Source organism: Lolium rigidum, chromosome 3 (genome assembly GCF_022539505.1).
Source record: "Lolium rigidum isolate FL_2022 chromosome 3, APGP_CSIRO_Lrig_0.1, whole genome shotgun sequence".
Classification (NCBI taxonomy): domain Eukaryota; kingdom Viridiplantae; phylum Streptophyta; class Magnoliopsida; order Poales; family Poaceae; genus Lolium; species Lolium rigidum.
In genome coordinates, this window is record NC_061510.1 from 148,775,567 (window position 1) to 148,796,539 (window position 20,973).

At 43.6% G+C, this 20,973-nt stretch overlaps 2 protein-coding genes, 1 long non-coding RNA gene and 1 other non-coding gene across 6 annotated transcripts; 3 read left to right on the forward strand and 1 right to left on the reverse strand.

Annotated features, from left to right (window-relative positions):
* Positions 1–10,478: 10,478 nt before the first annotated feature.
* LOC124698393 (uncharacterized protein HI_0077) lies at positions 10,479–13,014 on the forward strand. 2 transcript variants are annotated; one of them, XM_047230873.1, is made up of 3 exons: positions 10,479–11,091; positions 12,307–12,538; positions 12,665–13,014. In XM_047230873.1, exons 1-3 carry the CDS (start codon positions 10,516–10,518, stop codon positions 12,829–12,831), a joined length of 975 nt encoding a protein of 324 aa, XP_047086829.1. In that variant the 5' UTR covers positions 10,479–10,515; the 3' UTR covers positions 12,832–13,014. The 2 variants fall into 2 exon arrangements, with proteins under 2 accessions (XP_047086829.1, XP_047086828.1); XM_047230872.1 differs by having other exon boundaries at positions 12,307–13,014.
* Positions 13,015–13,357: 343 nt separating this feature from the next.
* Positions 13,358–15,928, forward strand: LOC124698394. 2 transcript variants are annotated; one of them, XM_047230874.1, is made up of 5 exons: positions 13,358–13,771; positions 13,896–13,974; positions 14,072–14,159; positions 14,233–14,373; positions 15,608–15,928. In XM_047230874.1, the coding sequence occupies exons 1-4, from the start codon at positions 13,364–13,366 to the stop codon at positions 14,363–14,365; spliced, it is 708 nt and encodes a 235-aa protein (XP_047086830.1). In that variant the 5' UTR covers positions 13,358–13,363; the 3' UTR covers positions 14,366–14,373; positions 15,608–15,928. The 2 variants fall into 2 exon arrangements, with proteins under 2 accessions (XP_047086830.1, XP_047086832.1); XM_047230876.1 differs by having other exon boundaries at positions 15,514–15,625.
* Positions 15,929–18,276: 2,348 nt separating this feature from the next.
* LOC124698395 lies at positions 18,277–19,957 on the reverse strand. Its single transcript, XR_007000954.1, has 2 exons — positions 18,822–19,957; positions 18,277–18,716 (listed from the first exon to the last, which is right to left on the reverse strand). It is a non-coding gene; the product is annotated as an uncharacterized LOC124698395 (long non-coding RNA).
* A 703-nt stretch (positions 19,958–20,660) lies between these two features.
* On the forward strand, positions 20,661–20,733 carry TRNAA-UGC. The gene has a single exon. It is a non-coding gene; the product is annotated as a tRNA-Ala (tRNA).
* The last annotated feature ends 240 nt before the right edge of the window (positions 20,734–20,973 follow it).

The window sequence follows — 20,973 nt, forward strand, 5'->3', positions numbered from 1 at the left end:
TGAGATTATTGTATTGAACTACATAGGAGAGAGATGAACCACATAGCTACCGGTACAGCCCCGAGCCTCGATGGAGAACTACTCCCTCCTCATGGGAGCAGCAGCGGTGATGAAGATGGCGGTGGAGATGGCAGCGGTGTCGATGGAGAAGCCTTCCGGGGGCACTTCCCCGCTCCGGCAGGGTGCCGGAACAGAGATCCTGTCCCCCAGATCTTGGCTTCGCGATGGCGGCGGCTCTGGCAGGTTTCTGTGGGTTTCGTCAATTCGTGATAGGGTTTTCGATCCAGGGGCTTTATATAGGCGAAGAGGCGGCGCAGGAGGGCTGACAGGGGGGCCACACCATAGGGCGGCGCGGCCCCCCCTCTGGCCGCGCCAGCCTAGGGTTTGGTGGCCCTGTGGCCCCCTCCGGTCCTTCCCGGGTGTTCCGGATGCTTCCGATGAAAATAGGAACTTTGGCGTTGATTTCGTCCGATTCCGAGAATATTTCGTTACTAGGATTTCTGAAACCAAAAACAGCGAGAAAACAGAACCGGCACTTCGGCATCTTGTTAATAGGTTAGTTCCAGAAAATGCACGAATATGACATAAAGTGTGCATAAAACATGTAGATAACATCAATAATGTGGCATGGAACACAAGAAATTATCGATACGTTGGAGACGTATCACGTCACATCTTATGCACTTTGCTTGGAGCGTCGGTTTGTTTTTGTTTTTTGTTTTGTTTGAATAAAATGGATCCTAGCATTCACTTTATGGGAGAGAGACACGCTCCGCTATTGCATATGGACAAATATGTCCTTAGGCTCTACTCGTAGTATTCATGGCGAAGTTCTTCTTCGTTAAATTGTTATATGGTTGGAATTGGAAAATGCTACATGTAGTAAATTGCTATAATGTCTTGGATAATTTGATACTTGGCAATTGTTGTGCTCATGTTTAAGCTCTTGCATCATATACTTTGCACCCATTAATGAAGAAATACTTAGAGCTTGCTAATTTGGTTTGCATATTTAGTTTCTCTAGAGTCTAGATAACATCTAGTATTGAGTTTTGAACAACAAGGAAGACGGTATGGAGTCTTATAATGTTTACCATATGTCTTTTATGTGAGTTTTGCTGTACCGTTCATCCTTGTGTTTATTTCAAATAGCCTTGCTAGCCTAAACCTTGTATCGAGAGGGAATACTTCTCATACATCCAAAATCCTTGAGCCAACCACTATGCCATTTGTGTCCACCATACCTACCTACTACATGGTATTTATCCGCCATTCCAAAGTAAATTGCTTGAGTGCTACCTTTAAAATTCCATCATTCACCTTTGCAATATATAGCTCATGGGACAAATAGCTTAAAAACTATTGTGGTATTGAATATGTACTTATGCACTTTATCTCTTATTAAGTTGCTTGTTGAGCGATAACCATGTTTCGGGGACGCCATCAACTATTATTTGTTGGATATCATGTGAGTTGCTATGCATGTCCGTCTTGTCCGAAGCAAGAGAGATCTACCACCTTCATGGTTGGAGCATGCATGTTGTTAGAGAAGAACTTTGGGCCGCTAACTAAAGCCATGATTCATGGTGGAAGTTTCAGTTTGGACATATATCCTCAATCTCATATTAGAATAATAATTGTTGCCACATGCTTATGCATTAAAGAGGAGTCCATTATCTGTTGTCCATGTTGTCCCGGTATGGATGTCTAAGTTGAGAATAATCAAAAGCGAGAAATCCAAAATGCGAGCTTTCTCCTTAGACCTTTGTACAGAGCGGCATGGAGGTACCCCATTGTGACACTTGGTCAAAACATGTGCATTGCAAAGATCCGGTAGTCCAAGTTAATTAGGACAAGGTGCGGGCACTATTAGTATACTATGCATGAGACTTGCAACTTGTAAGATATATCTTTCATAACTCATATGCTTTATTACTACCGTTGACAAAATTGTTTCATGTTTTCAAAATAAAAGCTCTAGCACAAATATAGCAATCGATGCTTTCCTCTTTGAAGGACCATTCTCTTTACTTTTATGTTGAGTCAGTTCACCTATTTCCCTCCACCTCAAGAAGCAAACACTTGTGTGAACCGTGCATTGATTCCTACATACTTGCATATTGTACTTGTTATATTACTCTATGTTGACTATTATCCATGAGATATACATGTTACAAGTTGAAAGCAACCGCTGAAACTTAATCTTCCTTTGTGTTGCTTCAATACCTTTACTTTGATTTATTGCTTTATGAGTTAACTCTTATGCAAGACTTATTAATACTTGTCTTGAAGTACTATTCATGAAAAGTCTTTGCTATATGATTCACCTGTTTACTCATGTCATCACCATTGTTTTGATCGCTGCATCCACTACATATGTTTACAAATAGTATGATCAAGGTTATGATGGCATATCACTTCGAAATTATCTTTGTTATTGTTTTACCTCGCTCGGGACGAGCAGAACTAAGCTTGGGGATGCTTGATACGTCTCCGACGTATCGATAATTTCTTATGTTCTATGCCATATTATTGATGATACCTACATGTTTTATGCACACTTTATGTCATATTAGTGCATTTTCCGGAACTAACCTATTAACAAGATGCCGAAGTGCCAGCTCTCGTTTTCGCTGTTTTTGGTTTCGAAATCCTAGTAACGAAATATTCTCGGAATTGGACGAAACGAAGACCCAGGGCCCTATTTTTCCACGGAGCTTCCAGAAGACCGAAGAACACACGAAGTGGGGCCACGAGGTGGCCAGGCTATAGGGCGGCGCGGCCCAAGCCCTGGCCGCGCCGACCTATAGTGTGGGCCCCTCGTGACGCCCCTTGACCTGCCCTTCCGCCTACTTAAAGCCTCCGTCGCGAAACCCCCGAGGCGAAAAACCACGATACGGAAAACCTTACCGAGACGCCGTCGCCGCCGATCCCATCTCGGGGGATTCTCGGAGATCTCCTCCGGCACCCCGCCGGAGAGGGGATTCATCTCCCGGAGGACTCTACACCGCCATGGTCGCCTCCGGAGTGATGAGTGAGTAGTTCACCCCTGGACTATGGGTCCATAGCAGTAGCTAGATGGTTGTCTTCTCCTCATTGTGCTTCATTGTTGGATCCTGTGAGCTGCCTAACATGATCAAGATCATCTATCTGTAATTCTATATGTTGTGTTTGTCGGGATCCGATGGATAGAGAATACCATGTCATGTTAATTATCAAGTTATTATACATGTGTTGTTTATGATCTTGCATGCTCTCCGTTTCTAGTAGAGGCTCGGCCAAGTTTTTACTTTTAACTCCAAGAGGGAGTACTTATGCTCGATAGTGGGTTCATGCCCGCATTGACACCTGGGGAGTGACGAAACCCCTAAGGTTGTGTTGTGCTCGTTGCCACTAGGGATAAAACATTGGCGCTATGTCCGAGGATGTAGTTGTTGATTACATTACGCACCATACTTAATGCAATTGTCTCGTTGCTAGCAACTTAATACCGGAGGGGGTTCGGATGATAACCTCGAAGGTGGACTTTTTAGGCATAGATGCAGTTGGATGGCGGTCTATGTACTTTGTCGTAATGCCCAATTAAATCTCACTATACTTATCATGTCATGTATGTGCATTGTTATGCCCTCTCTATTTGTCAATTGCCCGACCGTAATTTGTTCACCCAACATGCTTTTATCTTATGGGAGAGACACCTCTAGTGAACTGTGGACCCCGGTCCATTCTTTAATACCGAAATACAAATCTGCTCGCAATACTTGTTTTACTCGTTTTCTCTCGCAAACAATCATCTTCCACACAATACGGTTAATCCTTTGTTACAGCAAGCCGGTGAGATTGACAACCTCACTGTTTCGTTGGGGCAAAGTACTTTGGTTGTGTTGTGCAGGTTCCACGTTGGCGCCGGAATCTCCGGTGTTGCGCCGCACTACATCCCGCCGCCATCAACCTTCAACGTGCTTCTTGGCTCCTCCTGGTTCGATAAACCTTGGTTTCTTTCTGAGGGAAAACTTGCTGCTGTGCGCATCATACCTTCCTCTTGGGGTTGCCCAACGAACGTGTGAAATACACGCCATCAACGACCAGGACCACCACCTCCCAGATCCAAAACCAGAGGATCTTTCCCCCACTCCTTCAGACCACCATGGACAGCAATGAGAGGAACGGAAATCCTCTTCACCGCACCAGATCTGCCCTCCCCCTTGCCACCACGGCCGGACAGGAGAGGTTCACCAGCGCCGAGAGATCGTGGAAGAACGGATCCAGAAGCCACCGATTTATTGGGGAAGGCGTTGTTGCCACCAGCCCGCTTCCCTCCAGCCGCAGGAGCAGAAGACCAGGCCGTAGCAACCCTATAAACACCACGGATCCAGTGGCCGAGATCCATGGCTCCGTCTCCAGCTACTCGCAAACCGCCCAGAACGCCGGTAGAGGCCGGGAAACACAAAGAAACTACAGATCCTAACCCTAATCTACTCTGGCGCCATACCGAGACGCACTCCGGCCAGCTATTCTGGCGGAGTGGTCGTCGGCGGCCCAGCCAAAGAAGAGAAACCCTCAAGGGTACTGTAGACGCGTGAGAGCCTGAGAGGGGAAGAATGAGGGGAGCTCCTAATCATCGCTTTAAGCGATGGTTACGACCGGCTCCGCGTTGGAATACCAATCCTGGGAATACGATGGGCTCGGCCCATTTTAACATGCCATCAAGATTGTATCGCTTCGGGAATCCTATGGGCTCGCGTCTTGGTCAGCTGCTGGCCTGCTGCACGTGCATATAATGTTTCTTCAAAAATTGAATAACTTTCAACATTGAATATTTTTTAAATTGAACAATTTTTGAATTTAAATGATTTTTGAATTTAAACAATTTGGAAATTTGAACGATTTTGAATTCGAACAATTTACAATTTAAACGATTTTCAAATTTGAACAATTTAAAATTTGAACGATTTTCAAATTTGAACAATTTTAAATTTAATATATTTTCGAATTTGAAGAACTTTAAAATTTGAACGATTTTCAAATTTGAACAATTTTAAAAACTACACAATTTTCAACTTTGAACAATTTTCCAAAAGGAACATTTCTTTAACCGGAACGTTTATTAAAATTTGATGTTTTACAAATTAAAACAATTTTCAAATCTGAATTTTTTAAAAAATCATTAAAAGCTTACAAATTAAAACAATTTTCAAATCTGAAATTTTTCTCCGAACAGAAAAACAGAAAATAAAAAACAAAGAACTTTTATTTTCTGTTTTTCTGTTCGGAGAAAATTTCAAATCTGAATTTCTCCAAAGAGACGAATTTCAATTATGAACAAATTTTAAATCCAAACAAATTTAAATTTCAGTTTTGAATAAATTTAAAATCTGAACAAATTTTAAGTTTGAACAAATTTCAAAACCGAACAAATTTCAGTTCGAAAAAATCAAAGCCGAACAAATTTCAATTTTGAACAAATTTTAAAATTGAACAATTTAAAACCTGAACAATTTTCTAAAAAAAATTCAAATACACAAATAGTTCAGATTTGAAAAAAGTTCAAATCAGAATTATGCCGGATTAAAATAAGTTCAAAAAGTTTAAAAATTCGAAGTTCAAAAAAGTTAAGGTTTGAAGAAAACTTCAAAAAAAAGCTGACAGAAAATCAGAAAACCGGAAGAAAAAATAGAGAAAACAGGAGAAAAACGGCTAAATGGAAGAAAACCTGAGGCAAATTCACTGTGCTCGCTACATGGGCCGGCCCAAAAACAACTGGCCCCTGTGCGGAGCACCGCATCCCTCCCGCTATAAGCGGAGAATAGGGATCGCGGAGAATGAGGGGAGCTCCTCGGGGGAGTGCTGTACACCGACCTGGTCGGTGTGTACGGGCCACCGCACACCCCACCGACCAGGCCAGTTGGTTGGGCCGCGGCCCATTAGTAGTAGGTACGTTTTTTTTTCTTTTTTTGCTGTTTCTTTTTTGTTAATATTTTTCTTTTTTAATATCTAACTTTTAAAAAATATATTCCGGAGAACAAATTTTCAAAATCTGTTCAGATTCGAAATTTTGTAAATTTTAAAAATGTTCAGATTTTGATTTAATTTTTTTCGAAATTTGAACATTTTTCGAATTTGAATATTTTTCCAAATTTGAACGCTTTATATATTTGAACGGATTTCAAATTTGAACACTTTTATAATTTGAACATTTTTATATTTGAACATTTTTCAAATTTGAACGGATTTCAAATTTGAACAATTTTTTGTATTTGAACATTTTTCAAATTTGAACGGATTTCAGATTTGAACATTTTTTGTATTTAAATGGTTTTATAATTTGAACATTTTTAAAATTTTGAACAGTTTTCAATTTTGAAATTTTTCTGAATTTGAAATATTTTCAAATTTGAACAAAAATAAATATAAACAAAAAAGAAACAAAAAGGAACAGAAAGTAAAAAAAGGAAAAGGAAAAAAGAAAAGAAAAAAAGAAAAGAAAAGAAAAAAGAGAAACAGAAAACAGAAAAAAGAGGCAAACTGGGCCGACCAGGCCGGCCCATACCGCGCGCGGGGGGTGTGCGGCGCGCGGTAGAGACCGACCTGGTCGGTGTATAGGATTCACCAGCAATCACCAGCAATCCCTATACAAGTTGTAACTGGTGGTGTCGCAACATCACCAGCAATCTACTGGTCTTTGAATCTCCCAAAACGGAGCAGTAACGACGACGCCATCGTCTTCCAAAGTTGGCTCCAGAAATCTGTTTCAAGTTTCAGAATCAGCATGCTGTTTCGTCTGTCTGTTTTCCGGCGAGCTTCTCCGGCGACTCTGTGCGCCGTTTCCAACCATATCGGTCCCATTCGTTTCTTGTCACATCCCTCTTGCTCAACCTCTTTTGTATCGTTCAAAACCATGCCCAGTTTCGCCGCTGCCGTCGCTTTAAAATCTGTGCAGATTCGTGTCTACAGGAAATCGCAAGTGTCACATATTCAGTTGCAAGTGTCAAGATTCAGTTAACTTCCCGGGCACACCTTACCTTGTACGCAACCCGTGTTGTATCAAACTTGAGCCAGCAGCTCACTGGCACCATCACTGTTCCTTGATCCGAGCGGCCTGAGTTCGAATACCCCTTTGCGCTGATTGAAGCCAACCTTTTTGCATCTGCCACGCTGGTGCCTACGTGGCGTGGAGCCCCGCCTGTCTATGTCTCTGGCTAGCTCCTGCACGGTGTAAAATGTTTTCCGCCCAAATTCAATTTCAGTTTTCAGAAATTTACAAACAAATGGTTTTCAAAATTGTTTCATAATTGCACTTTTACAAATTCAATTGCTACAAACTCTATATCCATTTTCATCAGAAAAATTAAACGATCATGAATATGCCATCTATATGCCTGTTTGCATCTCGCATCATGTCGCGCGTTGATAGTTATGCATGTTCATCTAACATATATGCGGAGTATTTCAGATATCCAACTAGGGTTTCCCCGCTCCGTTTAATATTGAAGTAGAGTACCTCTGCCATGTTATGCCATGCTAATCAACCCTTAACTTTGACGGTAGAAAATGCAACTCCAATCTTAATTGTTTGTCCGGGGTTCCGACTCCGATTAATATGGATAAGTTGCATCGCATCATCGCTGCCATGTCATGCATATCATCTGCATCATGCTGGTTCTTCTTCCGTAGTAGTAAGATGTGCATCCGTTGGTTGTTGTAGTGCTTTGCTTCTTCCCGGATAGGATCACGAAGTGGTGTGGTGAGATACGACAAGTTCTCCGGATGTCCCTCGGCAAGCTTTAACAGGCAAGCATTTCCCCTATACTCCTGTCCCTGCAGGAGTCGCTCACCTATTTATTTTGCCTTCTCCCTCATGCTATCCTTAAGTTGCGTTCTTGTCACGTGTCCTTTCCACTTGTTACCTCAAGCAGCCCATATTGTCACCACCACCTCCTACAGCTATTGTTTGGTTTTGGGTCTGCCTTGCGAGTCGTAGTGCATGCTAGTGCTGTTTTATCTCGTTACCGTTACTGCTATCTTATTGGGTTATATGTTGGGAAGAATCATGGTTACTTTAGTTGTTGACATTTGTTTAGCGGAGGCATCGGTGGGTCAGCTGATCGTTTTGTGACGGCTCACTTGTGTTTCTTAAATATCTTAGGACCCCGAGTTCTTGTTATCTGTTCCGAGACTGAGCGCTCTAACCACACGTGGGTATGCTTACCGGGTCTCCCCTCGACCACTGCCGGAATCTACAACTTTGTCCAGTGGCCACAACTAGCTTGAATGTTTGTTTTGTTTCTTCCGGGCGTGCAAGCTTGTTTCTTTGTGGTCAGATGATATGATGTTACTTTTGGGGAAGCCATGTTGCCTTGTAACCCCGTTGTCTCTTGCACGTCCGTAGGTGCGGCACGTATTGTTAAGAGGTCATCCTCTAGTGGGCTCGATCCTCTTAGCCGTTCTCGCAACAGCTAGGTCCGTCTCGGAGAGTCGGCCGGACTCTGATTCGGGTTTAACTTAGTTAGGTGGCTTCCTGGACATTGTTGTGGTGAAGGAGAGTGCGTGTCGTGATATCCACCTGTCGTAAGTGGGTTGATCGTGCGTGTGGGCACATTTGGGCACCCCTGCAGGGTTACATCTTATTGATAAGCCGCGTCCGCGGTTATGGACGATTTGGAGCTGTATGACTCGACCATAGACAACTTACACCTGTTGTTTCAATACTATTAATTTGCATAGTAAGATAGAACAATTTAAATAATAATTGGTTAAAACTTGACAACCGTGTGAGTGCCTTTGTAAGTACCTCCTGGCGAGGGGGAAACACATCGGTTGGGTTATGTTTGCAGAGTATAGAACTGTTAGTTTATGCGCTCTCTCACCTTCTCTGATAGACGACTGTTGTAGAGTGTCTCTATAGGTTTTTAGTGCTTGCGCGCTGCCGCTTAACCCCACCATATTGCCTATGACGTTCCTCTTGCGTCCTCTAAGTCCCCTGCGTGCCTCAAGTACAAAGGACGACCGGTTGACGAATGCTTATACGTCTTGAAGTCTTGTTAAGTACGAACCCGTACTTATTGCCGCTTCTACGGGATATAACCGGGCAGGTATGAAGATATGTTCGATGAAGACGACGTTAGCAAGGTTACCCTTCCGGCTTGGCCTGGGTAGGGTTATGGACGCCACTGGTTATCTTCAGGACTCTTAGTGCAATTTGTATCTTGTCCGTACTCGGATGTATTCGCTCTTCTGTATGATTTGGATCTTTGTATGTATCTATTTGTATCTTGACTCGTTGGAGTCATTGTTGTAATATATGTTTCTTGTGGGCTCTATTGTAATCCTGTTGTAATGTTACCGCTCGTGTTAATTCCTCTGGCATCACGTGTGTGATTTGTCGCGCACGTCGTGTCGGAGGGCGTCTCTGGATCGATATCGTGCGGATTTCGGTGGGTTCGCTGGGATCCTCATGGTACCGGTTCGGGGGGCGTCACAAGTTGTATAGGGATTGCTGGTGATTGCTGGTGATTGCGCGCGGTAGGGACCGACCTGGTCGGTGTATATGATTCACCAGCAATCACCAGCAATCACCGATCTGGTCGGTGGCTGTTCGGCACCGCACACCCTCCCACGATACAGGTAATTTAGTGGGCCGCGGCCCATTACGTCAGGTGAGTTTCTTTTTTCTTTTTCTTCCCTTTTTCTGTTTTTTCTTTTCTGTTTATATTTTCGTTTTTTAAAAACTAACTGTTTTAAAAACTTTTTTCAGAAAAAGTTTTTCATAAAATTTGAACCGTTTTCTGAAACCAAAACAGTTTTTAAATTTGAACATTTTTTGGATTTGAATATTTTTCAAAATTTGAAATTTGAACAATTTTTTAACACGAACAGTTTTCAAAATTGAACGTTTTTAAAATATGAACAAATTTCGAATTTGAACGCTTTTTCGATTTGAACAATTTTTATATTTGAACACTTTTCAAATTTTCAAATTTGAACGGTTTTCGAATTTGAACGGTTTTCAGATTTGAACGGTTCTCAAATTTGAACATTTTTGAATTTAAACATTTTCTCAATTTTAACAATTTTTAAAAATCAAAATTTTCGAATCTAAAAAAATACAAACAAAACCGAAAACAGAAAAAAGAAAAAAAGAAAAGAAAACAGAAAAAAGAAAACAGAAAAAAGAAACCAGAAAAGAAAAAACGAACTGCTACAGGCCAAATAGCCACAAATGGGCTGGCCCATACCCGACCAGGGGGTGTGCGGTGGCCGGTAGCCACCGACCTGGTCGGTGTATAGGTTTTTCCGAGAATGAGCCGCCGCGTCGACATCCGAGTTCACGTATAGGCTAAAGTTTTCATACCCAAGCAACATGTCAGTTGGTCCAAGTCCATGCTACACTAATTCGGCCCACCAACAGTCTGCCCAGTGCCCACCCACCCCGCCGCCGCCACCGCCGACCGGCACCGCCGCTCGCAGCTCAACTCCGAGACCCACTCCGCGCGTGCTCGCTACAGAATCGCTCAGATGGATGCTGCAGGAGCAACCGCCGTCGACCAAGCGGAGGGGCTGCCGCCGCCGAAGACGCTGGTTGACTGGGCGCTGCAGATCCTCGACACGGCCGACCCCGACGAGAAGGCCCGGCTGGGCGACCTCGCCGCCACCCAGTGGTTGCGCGGCGCCATCCCGCTCCCCTACGACCCGGCGCAGTCCCCGCGGGCCCCGCCGGACCGCCCGGCGCGGAGCGACGCGGTGCGGCTGCTCCCGCCCTCCCGGATGCCGAAGCTGGGGAAGGGCGGCAGCGCGCAGAGCCGGCTGGCGATGCTGCACTCGCTGGCGCACACCGAGAGCTGGGCCGTCGACCTCTCCTGGGACATCGTCGCCCGCTTCGGCGCGCAGCTCCACATGCCCCGCGAGTTCTTCGACGACTTCGCACGCGTCGCGCAGGACGAAGGGCGGCACTTCGCGGTGCTCTCCGCGCGGCTCAGGGAGCTCGGCTCGCACTACGGCGCGCTCCCCGCCCACGACGGGCTCTGGGACTCGGCCATGAGCACGTCGCACTGCCTCCTCGCGCGCCTCGCCGTCGAACACTGCGTCCACGAGGTGAGCAGCGCTGCCTCTGTTCTCTGTAGTCTGGCCGACTGGCCTTCTGCCTTTACTTACTGCTGATTCATATTAGCATCAGGACACTGATTCGTATAGCAATGCGAAAATTGGCTTGACACTGTATGGACATTGAGCTAGTAGAGGTTTTCTATACAACTTTATCATCTTAAACAGCCAAAGCCTTGAAAGTCGACATTTCCCTGTGATGAATCAATCATCATTTGATTACTTCATTAATGTTGGCTGCATGAGAATCACAGGCCTTAAGACTAATTTTCACTTGAAACTCGGAAGCTTGCTAGTAGGGAACTACTTTATGTATGTTCTTTGCCGTGAGGAACTTGTCATTGCAAGGAGTATGAAACATCTATATCTTATTGTGTTCTGAATGCAAGAAAATGAGCTACCCGTGGTAACCAGAGGGACCTACTAATGGTTGGTACTGACTCTTTCTGATAAGAAAAATGTTAGAATTAACATGGCACAAATCAACTGAACTAATTTGCACCCTTTACTGGGTTAGTATGATCATAATCTTCTAATTTATATTTGTCTAAAAGACATTCTAAGTTATGTAGAGTCTTCACAGAGGATAAATTGTACTACTACTATCATTTAGCTAAAGGAAGATAGAAGAAGCCATTAGGGGCATAACCATGAGGAATTACCTTTTTCCCTATTTTCTTTCAAAAAGGAGGCAAAGCCCCTGTCGTATGAGGAATCAACTGAGTCTGTATAATAACCAACAAATAAGAACTAATTGATATGCTTTACCTTTCCCTTCTAATTGGTTCACAAAGTGCATATCGAGACATTTGCAATTTGACATGGTATTTGAACTTTGGGCTATGGCCGAGAGTATCAGACCGACCTTATTATCTCAGAAAATCATGATTGTAGAATGTTTGCATGTGCAGCATTTACTCCAGTGAAACTAGAAAACTAGTAATTCTTGCAATGCAGTTTCACCAGTAAAGTTACAAATGGAAGTCCCACTCGCCAAGCTGAAAGATATATCGTAATGTTGCGCTTGAGGTCCATCACATGTTACTTCCTGTCAATCTGTTCTGTTTAGCTCTTCTCAGCCTTACATGCCTGTAATTATGCGGAGGTGTATCTGTTTTGCGTAGTATAATAATATCATTTGTTTCCTGCATGTGATAAACTCTGAACCACATATTCATTCCTGATAAATGCTGGTTTTGAACACAGGCTAGGGGATTGGATGTCCTTCCAACCACCATATCAAGATTTCGTGCTGGCGGGGATGAACAAACAGCCAAACTGCTTGAAGATATTATTTATCCTGAAGAGGTAACACACTGCGCAGCTGGTGTTAGATGGTTTAGATACTTGTGCCTCCGGCCCCGCACCAGTGATCCAATTATACATCCAATTCCTGAGTCTAAACCCCAAAGCTCTGAGCTACCAGAAAGTGGTACCGGTGATGATGGCCTTGATGGATCGGCAGATAAGCTGACAGTTAATGGCCATGATGAGACGGTTCAACAAGTGGAGGATGGACTGGCAAAGTGCAGATTAGGCGAGAAGGGTGATGTCGATGAAATAGCAATCATTAAGAGATTCCACAGCATCGTTAGAGAGCATTTCCGAGGACCCCTGAAGCCCCCCTTCAACACGGAGGCGAGGAAAGCAGCTGGGTTCGAGCCTGCCTGGTATGAACCCCTAGCGGTGAAGGAGGCAGAGACACAAACAATCGAGCCGCGTGAAGTGTAGTGTTTGTGCTGTTTTCCGGGTAGTGGTATGCTAGAAGCCACACATTGGGTACTACGCCCCTCAGTTCAGTCTGGTTTTCGTTTACATTTTAGCAGAATGGTGAAACTTTTATTTTTGTGCCGGCAAAACAAACAGAGCAGACAAAACCAAACCAAGAAATGTACGTGAATTTCACTGGATTTTCTATGTCACAGTATGTTTTTTTTTGACAATTTGTATGTCACAGTATTTCATCCAGCCGTGATACAGGTTTTAGACATAACTGTGGTGCATTGCAACCTGCAAGTGTATTGTTTTGTCCCTTCTTTCTTGGGTCGATGTTGTTGTGTTGGTTCTTCTATAGAAAGGGAGGGGCCGTGTTATCGCTGGACATACGGGCCACGTATAGTCTTTGCCTAGATGGGCTTTGCTGGCCCAACAGGTGGGCCTTGTGTGACTTCAGCTGCCCGAGGGCCCAGTTGGAGGGTGTTGTCACTTCGTCCTGGCACGAAGGCCTGGGAGGGGATAAGCGAGGTTCTGTTTGGAGGAGAGGATGTTGCTGCTGCGAGCCGCCAGGGCGGCGGCCACGGTTGCCGCCGGCGCCAGGAGGAAGCCCGGTCTCCTACCTGTCGCCGTCGCTGGTCTATCCTCCTCGTCAGGAGCACCATCGGGTGGGAGGCGGAGGAAGGGCCAGCGGCGGGGCGAGGCCAAGCCCCAACCCGAGGTCCCGAGCAAGAAGAAGCCAAACGCGAGGTCGGCTAAGGACAGGAAGGCTCGCCCGGTGGAAGAGGCGCCAGGCCAGGAGATTGAGTTTGAGTTGGTGAAGCTGCAGCCGGAGAAGCCCAAGCGGGTGGTCAAGTGGCGGTGCGCGACGGGGTGCGGCGCCTGCTGCAAGCTGGACAAGGGCCCCGAATTCCCCACCCCCGACGAGATCTTCTCCGACTTCCCCGAGCACCTCGAGGTAGAGTAGCAATAGCGACATCATTTTCCGCTGTATCAACACACAAAATAAATTGTTTAGTGTTTTCATAGATACACGATTTCGGTTAATAACTTACAGTAGAGCATGTTGATCATGTTCGCAGCTGTACAAGAGCATGATTGGCCCTGATGGATGGTGCAACAACTACGACAAGACTAACCGAACCTGCAACATCTACGAAGGTAGTTTTACTTTATGAACTTGGCAACCCTGTTTTACTCTTTACCGCAATGAAGGTATAAATTGATGCTATTGTGGCTGGTTTTATGCCGTTTGTAGACCGGCCATTCTTCTGCAGGGTGGAGCCAAAGGTTTTTGAGGAGTTCTTTGGCGTGCCACGCAGCAAATTCGACAAGGAAGCCTGCAGGTTTGCTCTTGTGTTATTTTTCGTCTATCTGCACGTTTGTTCTTCGTGATGGTGAATTGCCTGTCATTTGCAGTGCCTGTGTGGATAACATCAAGATGGTGTATGGGCAAGACTCTGCTGAGCTTGGGAACTTCAAGCGTGTCATAAAGGAGGAAAGCAAGAAGCATGAAGAAAGCATGAAAGAAGTCCAATTGTTGGATACCTAGCTCTCGTGGTAGGTTGCACTTTGCAGTAATTTCTCTTAGTTATTTGGGATTGCACCTGCAAGTCAGTTTCTTCTTGATTATGTCACGAGCATCCAGTGGCGGAGCTAGGAATTATTCGCTGGGTGTTCAAACTTATAAAAAAAGATTGACATCAACATACAAAGTTTCCCAAAATTGCCACATATATAGCCAAAAGACTTGCATCATAATAAGTTGAGGAAATAGTCTTATATGAATAGAAAATTACAATAGAAATAGTATGGGCTTTTGCTTACTCTTGGGCCTCTGATAGGTAGTTAAAAAAAGTTGGCAAATGGGCAGGGTAATCATGAGATTACCCTGACTACCTTCTGTCTCCGTCCATGCGAGCAACACTGTTATATCTGAAATCACTGCCAGGACAGGACAGCTCTGTTGAAGTGCTGATAAACTCGGGCCAGGTTTATCTGTTTGCTTGTCCAGTTAATTCGTTTACAAATACATGAATAACTAGTATGGTGTAATCGTGCATTCAAAACTGTATTTTAGCCGATCAGAAGTATCAGCGGAACACCTGGAGGTGGTTCCTTTATGGAACGATTCTGCAAAAATGTCACTGAGATTTACTTAAAGACTAATCCAAGTTTGGCTTAGCAAGTTAGTATTTCATCTCAGTATCGATTAGAGTCCAGCACAACCTAGCTCCAAAATGGCTTGTGGTATGTCTGATAATTGATCTGACCAAGTAACCAGCCTTAGCAGGTGTTTAGTCCTATATCAGAGTCGAGAAAAGTAAAGTTTCACCTTGCAAAGCAGTAGGGAGGTGCTTAAAAATATCAATGGTGTTCATTCTCTTCAAAGCTGAAAAATGTATATGAGTTGCCTCACTCTTCAATGTTAAATATCTTTGATTGTTGTATCTCCACACAATACTTTCTAGTTTTTTTATTGTGTTATTGTTTTCTTGCATGTATCTTACTGCAGTTCATTATACTATTTTTTTAGGAACAATGTATGGTTTTCCTCTAGATTCCGTACTGGCATACCATGACACATAACCTAACTGCTGTACCGTTCTGTGATGCCACTTTTGATAATGCTGTCGCGATAATGCATCTCTGGTACACCTTGCTACATATCGAATAGCTTTTCTTTCTTTCTCTTGCCAGGCTCGGGGGCTTAGAAATGGCACTATGTCAGTGAAGATGGTCTTGCAACTGTAACATGTTAAGCTAGTAGCTGATGCATTGGGCTTTGTTTCAGGTAAAACTTAGAAGCTATCAATATTATTATGCCAATGACTACACATATGTTGGTACGTAATTGATTTCGGAGGATACATCACTCCCCGGAGGCCGGAACAGTTGAAACTGGAACAGGAGGTGTTCCATGCTCATAAAAGGTGATCTGAGCTGGTGGTATGCCATTTCTGACCTATGAATGAGTGTAAATCTAAGTTTAATAACCTTTCTGGTTAAGAAGTTGGTTTATTCTTTCTTTTTAGAATTTTTTGGGCACTGCACTGTCAAAATCTGATGATAATATAGTAATCTCATTCTAATTTGGTCCTGAATTAGAAATTCAGGATTGGTCGTAAGCCTTCTGTGGGCATCTCCTACGAATTCAGATTCTTTTACTCTTTACAAGAAATCCATACTTGTTACCAGTTCCTTGAAGAATTATCCAAATGACACTCGATGATTCATCTGAGCAGACAACCAATTCGTAAGTACGACATCCGAGAAAATAATTAGGTTTTATGTCTGTCTCGTTTGAAATTGGCATTCATAATAGTTGATATAAGATCATGGTCCATCGACCTGGTGATCATGGTGCCACAAACTATCTGAAAGAACGTATAAAAATAACGGTTGGAAGGGGGCAAGGAGCTACGAATCGAAGGTGATCCATAGGGAAGGAGCAGAACTGGGAGATGGTGCCTCCCGTGGTCTCTCTCTCAGCCGCCGCCCTAACCCTAGCCGCCTCCAGTTCATCCTTCTCCATAGATTGGTTCCCCCTCCTCCGGTCGGCTTCGCCGGCGTCAGGAGGAGTGGGGAACCCGATCTATGCGTGGAGTTTCGAATAAAAGTATTGTTTTCATTAGATTATGTTAGGATTTTGGTAGCCGCCTTCTTGTTGGTTTCCCCTCAATGGAGATGGCATCGTCTGCAATAAGTGATCTTCGGCCTTTCGTTCGGCGACGAGATCTTCTTCACGGCGTCAATGATGGTGTTGAACAATCACAATTTTCTAGGTATGGGTCTTCGGATCTTGCTTCGCTAGATCGATTTTGGATCTTTTGTCGTTGTTGCCGCGAGGAGGATTATCCTCGCAGTTTTTGTCCCGACTGCTACGTCCTCGACAATGGTGATTCGTACTCTCGGCTCTCCATCGACAATGACAAAGCTAGTTGGTTATTATTCCCTGATATACTGGTGTTGGTACTCTTGCCGATGTTGTATGACTGCTTTAATGGTTGCGTGCGTGCACGCAGCCTTGGCAATGCGGCTCAAAAAATTATGGGAGAACTTTCGTCGGTATCTACAGGTATATGGTTCGTTATCTATCTTTGGCTGCCTTCAGAAGAGTACAAGATTGTGTTCTGGAAGAAGAAAGAAATTGAAGACCTCGAAAATTTGTTACTATCTTTTAGACTTTATTTTGTAATCGTTGGAGTCCGTTCATCATGTATCTCTACCATGTACTATTTGTTACTATGAATATATGTGGTATGTACTATTTGTTACTATGAATATATGTGGTATTGATTGTCAAAAAAAAAGAACTGGGAGATGGTGTTGGATAGGAAATGGCAAGGTGCATGTGAGGCAGCACATCCCATACATGATTCATCCTATCCATCAATGCATGAGATGTTTTTAATGTGTCTCTACTTGTATTGTCTTCTTGTAAACTATCGGCTGAGTGTGCGCGGTGTACAAGCGATTCTCAAACGAAGTAAACTGTCCTCATTTTTTCAGGGCAAACAACAACAAAAAAAACATTAAAAAAAGGAAGTCCTGTTCTAGCTACGCCAAGCCAAGCAGCGCCCTGCCAACACACGGGGATGGGAGTCCCCGTCTTTCGCCTTTATTATGCAAAAAAAGATCTACACCCATCCCACGTTGTTAGACGTACCACTACCAATCGGATCCCGATTTGGGCTTCCCGTCGGACCAGTGCTCATCCGTCCGATCGCAAGCTGTCGGTCCGTACGATTGTCAAACAGAGCCACAACTAATTCCAGGAATTTGTGGACAATTGAGTGCTTCCATCTTAAATTTTCCAATTGAATGCTCCCGTCTTAAATTTGTCAAGTACTACTATGCTGATTTGGCTCTCCTTTCCATTCTAGTAGCCTGCGTTAATTGCTTATATTTAGGAAACGAATTCCAAAAATTAGGAAGCAGATTTTTAGGAAACTACTTTTTCTTAACCTTTCTTTCCCTGTTAATCAAATTTTCTTGACACTGTTTTTTGGACATTTGCAGATTTGCTTCTGAAATATCTTAATTTTTCTTCCATGTTTTAAAAAATGCTTCCAGAGTACAGGTTAATTGAAACACGGCGAAATTATGTTTCCATCGTCCTGGATAATTTGTTTCCACGTTAGATTAACTTTGATTTTATTTATTAGAAATATTTATCCTATGAAACTCGGTATTTTAATTTTGAACAGGAAACATCACAATAGTATTTAAAGAATAGCTTCCAGCAAAATAGGAAATTTTATTTTTACAAGTGATCAAACAGGGGTATTTTGCAGATGCTTCGAGCCAAGTGAGGATTGTTTGTACACAAATTGAGCTGATTTTATCAATTCAAGAGTTTGCTTCCATGAAAACAATGTTCAACAGATAACCACATGTATTTCCATCGTTTCAGCTAGTTGCTTCATACATAGGAGATTAGAGCTTCCGATCCATTGTATATATGCAACCACCAATCAACTATACTTCCAACAAGACTAATACACGCTTCTGGTCAATTAGAACAATGCTTCATAAGTATTTAAATTTCAGTTCATAATATTCTATGTTTCCGTGTACTCTTCTATTTCCTTCCTACACACTCATGTCAAATTCACGAATAAAAAGATGCTCCCAATGAACGCATTATGTGGTTTCTACAAGGAATTTTGCTGAAGGAGAATAATGCAAGCATCCGCCATTACTGGATGGGGACAATTTGCTTAGTTGCCGACACAGTACTAGACCACGGGTCGATTGTTCTCTCGTCATTGCACTACTTTATGACCACGAGGCTTGCATCGATGAGGCAATGCATAGACTACTCGTGCCATGCATCATTCAACCGTCATGCTACAATCGACTCTTGAACAGGTGCTCGAACTCAGCCTCCTTCATGATGCCTACAAATAATAATAAGGATAACATGGAAAGAAAATGAACGTGAGGTGGAAGCAAAAGGAACGAGAATATGGAGGAAAATGTATGTACTGAAGAAATACTACTACCTATATAACATAGCAATCTGAAAACCTTGACGAAGCACAACTATGAACACAAGAAGCACATGAAAGTGAAAAATAATATACAGTCAGTATCAATATTGTTTATAAGCAGTACAAGGAAGCACAGTAAGCTGAAGCATAATATGCTGTCAAGATCAATAACATCGAGCTCTTTCATTCCACGCCGAAGCTAGTAGATGTGGCTACGCTTCAAGCTCGTCGTCCTCGCAAGCTATGATACGGCAATCGTTGTCACAGTCGCTGTCAGATGAATCATGGATGGATGTGTTGAAGCCAAGAGATGCACATTGCCTAGTAGTAGTGGTTGTATCAATTTCTAAAACAACAGTGGGAACAATAAGAAGCAAAAACTGACATCGCCTTATGCAAAAATGTAAGTGATCCAAGCATGAATGCAAATGATTGAAGCAAAGTTCGATTGTAATAGATTCAATATCAGAAGGAGTGGAAGCATGTAAGTATCAAACACATATATTATGCTAGTATATCACAGATTCACGGCACATATGAGGGCAGATGAAACGTAGATATGTAGCGGTAAACAAATTTGATAGCTCGTTGCCAGGATTGGTGTACAAAGATTGGAGTACGTAATTTTCATCTTTCATATAGACAGTACAACAGGAGAAGAAATCCATTAGGAACAAAACAGAAATAGCTACCTTGTTTTCCACTGGCTGCTGCAAACGTGCGTGGCGACCTGTGGTGTGGAGGAAGCAGCCGAGGCTAGCGGCCGCAATAGCCACACGGACGGGCAAACGAGGTCTTGTGGAGCTGCCGGCTGGGGATTAAGCTTCCAGGAGACCGTCGAGGGAGAACGGCAGAAGCTGAGGTGGAGCTAGGCAGTAGGCACCGGTCTGTGATGCTCCGACGACGTTTCCCCGCGGCGGAGCTTCGGGCGTGCGGCCGGCGCACTAGACGAACCCAGCGGAAGCGGAGGTGGCGACATGGAGAAGAGAAAGCAACACAGTGGGAGAGGTTGGGGCTTTGCGGGTAGATCAGGGAGCAGAGCGACGAGGCGGCGAAGGTCAGCGGCGCATCCTGATTTGGGGATCGACTGGGGATACGAGGAGAAATATCGGGAGGCATTAAAGACCAGGAAATTTAGAATTTTGATCAACACATGGTTACTGGTGGAAAAAAATCGATGTGGAACTGGGAACCAGTCCGTTCGATCAGAGCAAGATGGACGTCACTTGTGAGGTCCGATGGATTGTTTGTCATCGGACTCTGATAGATAGTATTTACCAAATTTCCAAGGGTACCTGCGCTGTTGTCTTGAATAAAATTCATCCGACTCAGACCTGTACTTTGTGGCGCGCGTTGCCCAAGAGATTGGGAGTTCTTGTTCTCGTCGGTCTTCATGAATGACGGGATCGTTCTAGCTAATGTTTGTTGGTGTTACCCCATGCCCATGGTCACCTGTCTTTATCGAGGTGGTGTCCGGACAGATATGTTTTGGCACGATTGCTAATCTCCATCATATGCAACATTCTATTATTTTAGCGATTCAAGGTCCTCTTCAAGTACTTCCGTGGGTGGATTGCTCGATGTTTTCCATCGTCTGCGAGAGCGCAACGACGATGAGTTAGCTTTGGTGAGAATCATGAGATCTATTATTTAGGTTGAATTTTGCACACTTATATGGTTTTCATGCATATATGTGGGTTCCGTTTCCACATTATTTGGCTGTATGCGGTTCGCTATCTATTTAATATAGTCCAGATTCAACTTTTAAATACAAGACATGTTGCTCACGTTGGTGATCTTAAGATTAGGTTGTATAGTATAAACACAGTTTAATTGACAGATAAGTAACGTGGGGATGTAGCTCAAATGGTAGAGCGCTCGCTTTGCATGCGAGAGGCACGGGGTTCGATCCCCCGCATCTCCAATTATCTTACAGGTTTTTTAAGGTTGAAGATCAACCTTAATGTTTTTTCTTAGCATTAGGTCAGCATTAATTAATTCCATCAATGCCTTTTGTCAATTTTGACGAGACAGGCAGCGAGAGCCCTTCTAGATCCTCTGTATAGGTTCATATTGTTTTTACTCCATAGTACATACTCAAGCGGCTTACCTATAACATGAAAATCTTGGTTTACAAATCACCTTGTACTAACAACTGAAAACG

Bases quoted from the DNA above. Each gene is read 5' to 3' on its own strand.
- LOC124698394 (XM_047230874.1), top strand. From the start codon at position 13,364: ATGTTGCTGCTGCGAGCCGCCAGGGCGGCGGCCACGGTTGCCGCCGGC. The intron at 13,772-13,895 runs GTAGAGTAGCAA...TCATGTTCGCAG, and splicing joins ACTTCCCCGAGCACCTCGAG to CTGTACAAGAGCATGATTGG. The intron at 13,975-14,071 runs GTAGTTTTACTT...TGCCGTTTGTAG, and splicing joins AACCTGCAACATCTACGAAG to ACCGGCCATTCTTCTGCAGG.
- LOC124698393 (XM_047230872.1), top strand. From the start codon at position 10,516: ATGGATGCTGCAGGAGCAACCGCCGTCGACCAAGCGGAGGGGCTGCCG. The intron at 11,092-12,306 runs GTGAGCAGCGCT...TTTTGAACACAG, and splicing joins TCGAACACTGCGTCCACGAG to GCTAGGGGATTGGATGTCCT.